This window comes from Gekko japonicus, unplaced genomic scaffold (genome assembly GCF_001447785.1).
Source record: "Gekko japonicus isolate JY-2015 unplaced genomic scaffold, Gekko_japonicus_V1.1 scaffold852, whole genome shotgun sequence".
NCBI lineage: Eukaryota > Metazoa > Chordata > Lepidosauria > Squamata > Gekkonidae > Gekko > Gekko japonicus.
The window spans coordinates 647,393-654,355 of record NW_015159739.1 but is presented as its reverse complement, the minus strand read 5'-3'; the positions used below and the strand labels follow the sequence as shown (position 1 = coordinate 654,355).

Genomic DNA, 6,963 nt, shown 5'->3' with positions numbered 1-6,963 from the left:
AATGCCCCTATATAAATCAATGGTGAGACCTCATTTGGAATACTGTGTGCAGTTCTGGGCACCACACCTTAAAAAGGATATTATAGCTTTGGAAAAAGTGCAGAAAAGGGCAACTCGAATGATAAAAGGGTTGGAACACTTTCCCTATGAGGAAAGGTTAAAGCGCTTAGGGCTCTTTAGCTTGGAGAAAAGACGACTGAGGGGTGACATGATCGAGGTTTATAAGATTATGCATGGGAAAGAGCAGGTAAAGAAAGAGGTACTTTTCTCCCTTTCTCACAATACAAGAACTCGTGGGCACTCCATGAAACTGCAGAGCGGTCGGGTTAGAACGGATAAAAGGACGTCCTTCTTCACCCAAAGAGTGATTAACACTTGGAATTCACTGCCACAGGAAGTGGTGGGTGCTACAAGCATGGACGGCTTCAAAAGGGAATTAGATAAGCATATGGAGCAGAGGTCCATCAGTGGCTATTAGCCACAAGGTATAGCTAGGGGCTCTGGGGCAAGTGATGCTCTGTCTTCTTGGTGCTTGGGGGGGTCAACAGTGGGAGGGCTTCTAATGTCCTGGCCCCACTGCTGGACCTCCTGATGGCACTGGTATTTCTGGCCACTGTGTGACACAGAGTGTTGGACTGGATGGGCCTTTGGCCTGATCCAACATTGGCGTCTCTTATGTTCTTATGTTCTTAAAAGATTTAAAACTTTTAGTGTTTAACAGCTACCTGCTTGTGTGTGTCCTGGCAGATTTACAACAGAGATGGGTTTCCTTAACAAGATGTTCTTAATAAGATTTCCATCACAATTCTCACAAGGGGCCATAGCTCAGTGGAAGAGCCTCTGCATTGCATGCAGAAGGCCTCTGGTTCCATCCCCAGCATCTCCAGTTGAAAGGACCAGGTAAGGAGGTGATATAAAGGACTTCGACCTGTGACCCTGTAGAGCCACTGCCAGTGTGAGTGGACAATAGTGACCCTGATGGTCTGATTCCGTATAAGGCAGCTTCATGCATTTCTGAGTTCAACACAACACATGTACCAATTTAACTCAACACTAGTTATCATGAAGCATTAAATATGCAAAATCTTTGTGTAAAACAATAACTGTCTTTATGAACAAGCCTGGCTCCAAACTTTGTTATATCTCTACCGGTCCTCAAACAATTATGTTTCCTAATCTGTAACGCATGGATCCCAAGAAATAATAGACTATTTGTTGTTTGGCAGGGGCAGAAGGGCTGTGATACCTAAATGTCTTTGTACAAACTTAAAAGTACAGTTCTCAGTCAGGTGGAACACTTTAAATTATCAGTGATACTGCTCTGAGTAGCCACACCTTCTGAGGTTACACCTACAGCAACTGGAGACACAGACTATACTATAGTAAACCCTGCCTTTGGAACACCATCCCACAGAAACTGTACTTGTTCTTAAGGGGTTTTTAGTGTTATAGTATTTGCTGCTAAACTGATATTTATGGCTTGATTTAGTTTAGTTCCTATACATGATTTGATTGGGGGGGAGGGGAAATCCATACATAGAAAACAAAATGTCAGGGAGGAGGGCTGTAGCCTGGTCTTTTACTTGATGTCCAGTTCTGTATCTGAAGGGTGATTTTTTTCTGTGGGGGACTACTCAATTATCTGAGGCCCAACCTTCAGTCTAAAATGACCAGATACACCACATCAGATTACTTGCAGAGCCACAGACAATCACATCACATGAGTACCTATCAGCCAAGGGAACCACAAAACATACCTAATCCTATACATATATTTTTTCTAAAAATAAGAGACCATGCATGAGTTTATTCTTGTATGAATCAGAACTGGATGATTCAGCACTGCTTGCCATGTACAGGAGGCAAAATTATTTATGCTACTATAGCTAAATCATGTTTATAGCATACGGTAATCCAGCACAAACGCATTTTAAACCTTTTTTACAACAAATTTGATATATTACACTTTAAGTCAAAGGGTTCATAGAACTTACAAATTAAACTTACATTCCTAAACATTCCACTGTACTTCTGGCAACTGACTGGGTACACTTGTTCAGGACTGCAAAGTGAACAGGTTACATCAATATATGTAATTTTTTTTCTATCAGTAAAAGACAGGGTCCTTTCCAGGGTTATTTTGGCCTCTAAGGGAGTATTGATCAGTGCCAAGAGCAGCTGCAACCACTGGCTGACTTGCTGTCATGCAACTTTCATGACCTACACAGACCTGGATGCTTGCTACTGTTCAACAGCAGCCACCCCATGAAATGCAAAGTACCATAGTGATTAGAGTTTCATAGCAGACCTAAATTCAAACTCTCACTCTGCCTTAGGCCAGTCACACACACAGCCTAAATTACTGTTACAGGGTTGTTGTTAGGATAAAATGGAGGATTGGAGAATGACGTAAATTGCTTTGAGTCCCCACTGTGGAGAAATGCGAGGCACAGATGAAGCACATAGATAATAAATAGCTGCAGACAGGAAGTAGATAAAAGACTGATTTGTTGATGGGTGAGAAAAACATGGAAATGTTGCCAGGAGGAGGAAACAGTGTTTGGAAGGGGTTAGAAAAGAAAATGTGCCCCCCACAAATTCTTGTGGCCTCCCCGCTGTGCATCTGGTCCTGGTGGCTGGCACTGTAGACCTGGGCCATAGTTTCCCCAGGGAGACCAGCCAGGGAGAAGAGAAAAAGCTAAAGACAAAGGGGCAGATAAAGATAGGCTGACCAGCTGGTAGGAAGGAGGGAAAGAAACAGGAAAATAGGAGAGGCATGCTGTTTTCAGAAAAGGGAAAGGGGAAAATGATATGCAAATTGCAAGTCCTTGCTGGTATTCTGTTTATATTATCCTGTTTATCTACTATAGCTAACAGAATTACCCACTGATTGAATTCATATTGTTCCTAGTTTAATACATGAAAAAGGCTAAAAATCAATGTGCCCAGAAACCAACAGGTTATCTTCTTGAGCAAACATTAAGAAGCCTAAATATGGGGTACATAGGGTTGCCAGGTCCTCTTAATTTGCTGGCAAGGGGTGGGAGGGAGCTCTCCAGGAATGCAGGGGGTGGGACGATGTTGCCGCACTAGACATCCCCAGTGTGATGACGTCACTTCTGTGTGACATCATCATGCCAGGGACATTGCACCAGGTGGTGGCTGTTGGGGGCGGGGCTTCCCCCCACTGGCTGGCCACCGGTGGGCAGGAGCCCACCAAATTGTGGGATCCCCCACTCCCACCCGGGGACTGGCAACCCTAGATACACATTTGTCCATTAACAGTTCAGTTGAGTGGTGTTTGGCAAGCTCATGATCTGTTGCTTACCTTGAATTTCCAACTGTCTGTATTACTTACGTGGTTCTTTTGATAGTAAAAAAATAAGCTAGGGACTAGGCATGGGCACGAACCTAAAATTCCCAGTTCAGTTCAGACCACTTCCTGAACTGAGGAAGTTCAAACCACAGAGAAGGGGGGGATTAGCAATTTAAACCTAACAGCTGCCATTTAAACCTAACAGCTGATGAGCAGACCTGTCTACTGTTAGGTTGAAATGGCTAACATCCACTACAATGTCCCCCACTTTGAAGTGGGGGAAGCAAAATGACTGGTAAAATGGCGTGCAGTCATTTAAACCTAACCTGCGCCACTCAACTGTTAGGTTTAAATTGCCTGAACAGCCGAACCAAACAATAGTTCGGGAAAGGTGCCTTCCCCAAACAATAGTTCAGGGCTCTGAACCGGGTCAAGTTCATGCCAAATTTTGGCTCATAAACCGGTTCATGCCTATCCCTACTAAGGAACAGACATCCCTAGGTTTTTCTTGTAAATAATGCATCGAAAATCTCATCAACAGACACCCAACTCAAGTAAAACCCACTTGAATTTTCTATGACAAGCCTTTAAATTTACACACTAGTATTTGTGAAATATAGTTAAAACACTCCTGAAAATACTTCTGTAACATTTTACTCTGAAACATAACAGAAGCTGAGCGCCTATACCTTGTTTCTACAGTGCTGTCCTTCATTGTGGAACACATTCCTCCACCACTAGGCATTTTCTGCTCATGCAAGACCAGTAGAGCAGAAAGCAGCTGGCAAAGAAGAATGTGCTGTGTATTGGAGGAATGCCTCCATAATGGACAAAGAGCTGTGCAAGTGAATGGAAAGTATAGGATCCCACCTAGTTTACAGTTACATAAAAACCAAAACAAATAAAAAAGATCTATTTTGGGAGTGAAACAAAGCATGAATGTTCTATTAAAGAAGACTACAATCAAATACTGGAAAATGTTAATCAACATTTGTTGTAAGGCACTATATACATTGCTGCCAAAACCATGTTTTGGTTAAAAAAAAAAACATACTAGGGACATGGTAAAATAAATAAATAAATGTTAAACTGATCTTGCCATTGTTTTACCTACAGTATGCAAAGACAGACTGGTTGAACCAGTAAAAATATTATTAAATGCACAAATATTACTTTTATGTTATTTAGTTTTATAATCCACAAGGAAAAGACAATGTTTTGTTCTTGCTGTGCTGAACCATTTGATTCAATGAGCAAATTCCAGAGTTTCAGTTTTTCCTAAAAAAGCAAAATCACACAATGAACATAAGTTAACTCTAAACTCTGAAAGAACAGAGCACACTGATGTTTCTTGTACACACAAATGCACTACCCCCATTATAATAGAAACCAGAAACTATTACCTCACTAGTAGTGCATGCTAGAGACCTTTCCCACTAAATAGCGAATTAATGAAATCAGAGTAGAACAAGAAATTCAAGAAGACCACTACAGCACCTTTACAAATAAACACAGCTAACCATATTTTCTCATGCTCAGACATAAGCAAGAGAAGTGGTACCAAGCAAGAGGAATGACGCCAGGAGAGAAGGAAGGCCTGCAAGTTTGGTCAGGCTCTTGTTTACCTCTCCTCTGGTGCACTGATCTGCAGAGCTCCACCACTGTCCACTGCCCAAGAAGCAGCAGACCAAAGTCATTTACACCATTTCTTTATACGGGCATGGCAAAATATGGCTGGAAAATGGGAGAGAGTGTGAGCAAACACGTCTTGCTGTCACATGCAAGGACTTCTCAGAACAGAAAACCAGAACTGTCTAGTGGTGTGCGAGAGCGTTAGATGAGTGTGGCAAGAACAAGGCCTACTGAAATGTTGAAAGAATAAGCACTTTCAGTCCCTCCTCAGGCACACAGTTAGCCATGAGGGTAAAAAGTACTGACCTACAGAATGGTTGGCTGATGAGCACTGAAAGGAATATCCTCTTGAATCCTCACAGTTGAGGTTCAATAGCACCCAACAACCAATAATAATAAAATAACAGATCAATAAAGATCTGCCTTCCCACTTAGGCCTTTCCTCTATTTTTTAAAAACCTATTTCAGAGCTGCTTATAGATATCTAATGGGCAGGGATACTGCTATCTGATTCTGTTGTACTGAGGGAAAAGCAGTGTGAAGAGAGAAAAATGACAACAAAGCTTAACCAAGGGTAACTTACTCTCAACATTAGTTCCCCATATGGAAGTTGAGGGGAATGGTAACTGGCCAGAGCTTGTTGCATGTACAACAAAGAAACTTCTAGGCATGATTCTGGAGTAGGAATCTCAGGCAAAAAGGACACTGCATTAGTAATTCCAACTGCTGTTCATTAGAGGGGAGCTTTCTTGTACTTTAGACACCTTTAATCATACATTTTATTATTATTTATAGATCATCATACATTTTTTCCATAAAAGGCTGGTCACCATTTTATGAATTTATGATACAGCTACTTGGAAAAAAATTAGTTGGGGAGTGCTCTGTGCTAGGTTGTGAATCAAAAACTAGCGAAGGGCACAGCTAGCCCACATAGAACAGTATAAAAAGTATCATACCCCTCACAAAGTCACAACTCTAATAAGTTACTGCAATATAAGCAAACCTTTTGCAAGTTCAGCTTATGCAATCAGGGACCAACAGCATAGACACCCCAAAAAGAAAAATAACTTTCTGACTTCAGTTGGGGCTGGTCAGCAACCGTAGAAAACCACTGTAATCACCTAGAAAAGCTCAACAAGGTGTACGTTCAACAGCTTTTGATCCAAAAGTAAGTTACTGGGATAGAAAAGCTTAAGAAACACTCTCAAAAAGAATACTTAATAAAATACAATAAAAAACCTATCACCATCAGTTAAAAACCACTCACATTGTCTCTCCAGTCTTGGCAACATGACAAAGAAACTGATCCAGTATTGGACAGACTTCCTTCTTCCCCCTCTTTTCAAAATCTGCAAAGAAGAAGGGATAAAATTATTTAAAGCACTCCTTCTACATTAAAAACCTTTTCCACAGCAACCTCCCCACTACCCCACAGTCTATGCAGGAACAAGCACACAGGCATACCCCCAGACCAAGCCCTTTACAGGCCACCAAATAAGAGGGAATCAATATGAAGTTTATTTCCAGCTTCTTCTTCAAAGATGGTTTCTAAAATCGCACCACCTGCCTCATGCTGGACAGGTAGGTAAAGCCGTAGCCTATGACGCCAAGTGGGGGACGAGTGTTGTGTGGAAGTAAAGAGTAACAGGAAACAAGGTAAAAAGAATGAGAATTAAAAGGCAACACAGAGGCAGGGAAAACGCAAGCGATGGTGACGAACGAGAAGGTGCTCTTCAGGAAAGGGTGGGAGATAGACTGAGAGGAAGGCAGGTAGAAACCCCCGGGGGGGGGGCACATACTGAAGTGCTCTGCCCCCAAAGACACCACGGGCACTCTGAGGCACATACTACAGGGCCTCAAACTGCTCAGGCTCCGTCAGGGTTGAGCGAGGTGTGGGGGGGGGGGACGGAGAGGAGCGAAACGGTCTCCATCTACCCTCTGCCCCCATCTCTCCCACACCGCACAGATCATTTCTTCCCTTCCTCCTCGGGAAACAGAGAAATCTCTTTCCC

At 42.4% G+C, this 6,963-nt stretch overlaps 1 protein-coding gene across 1 annotated transcript in view; it reads right to left on the bottom strand.

The window, feature by feature from the left end:
* PPP4R2 (protein phosphatase 4 regulatory subunit 2) overlaps positions 1–6,963 on the bottom strand; it is a 52,747-nt gene that overhangs the window by 45,403 nt on the left and 381 nt on the right. Inside the window, exon 2 of the mRNA XM_015429494.1 lies at positions 6,219–6,300. Within this exon, the coding sequence (XP_015284980.1) occupies positions 6,219–6,300 (82 nt within the window). The remainder of the gene's footprint in view (positions 1–6,218; positions 6,301–6,963) is intronic.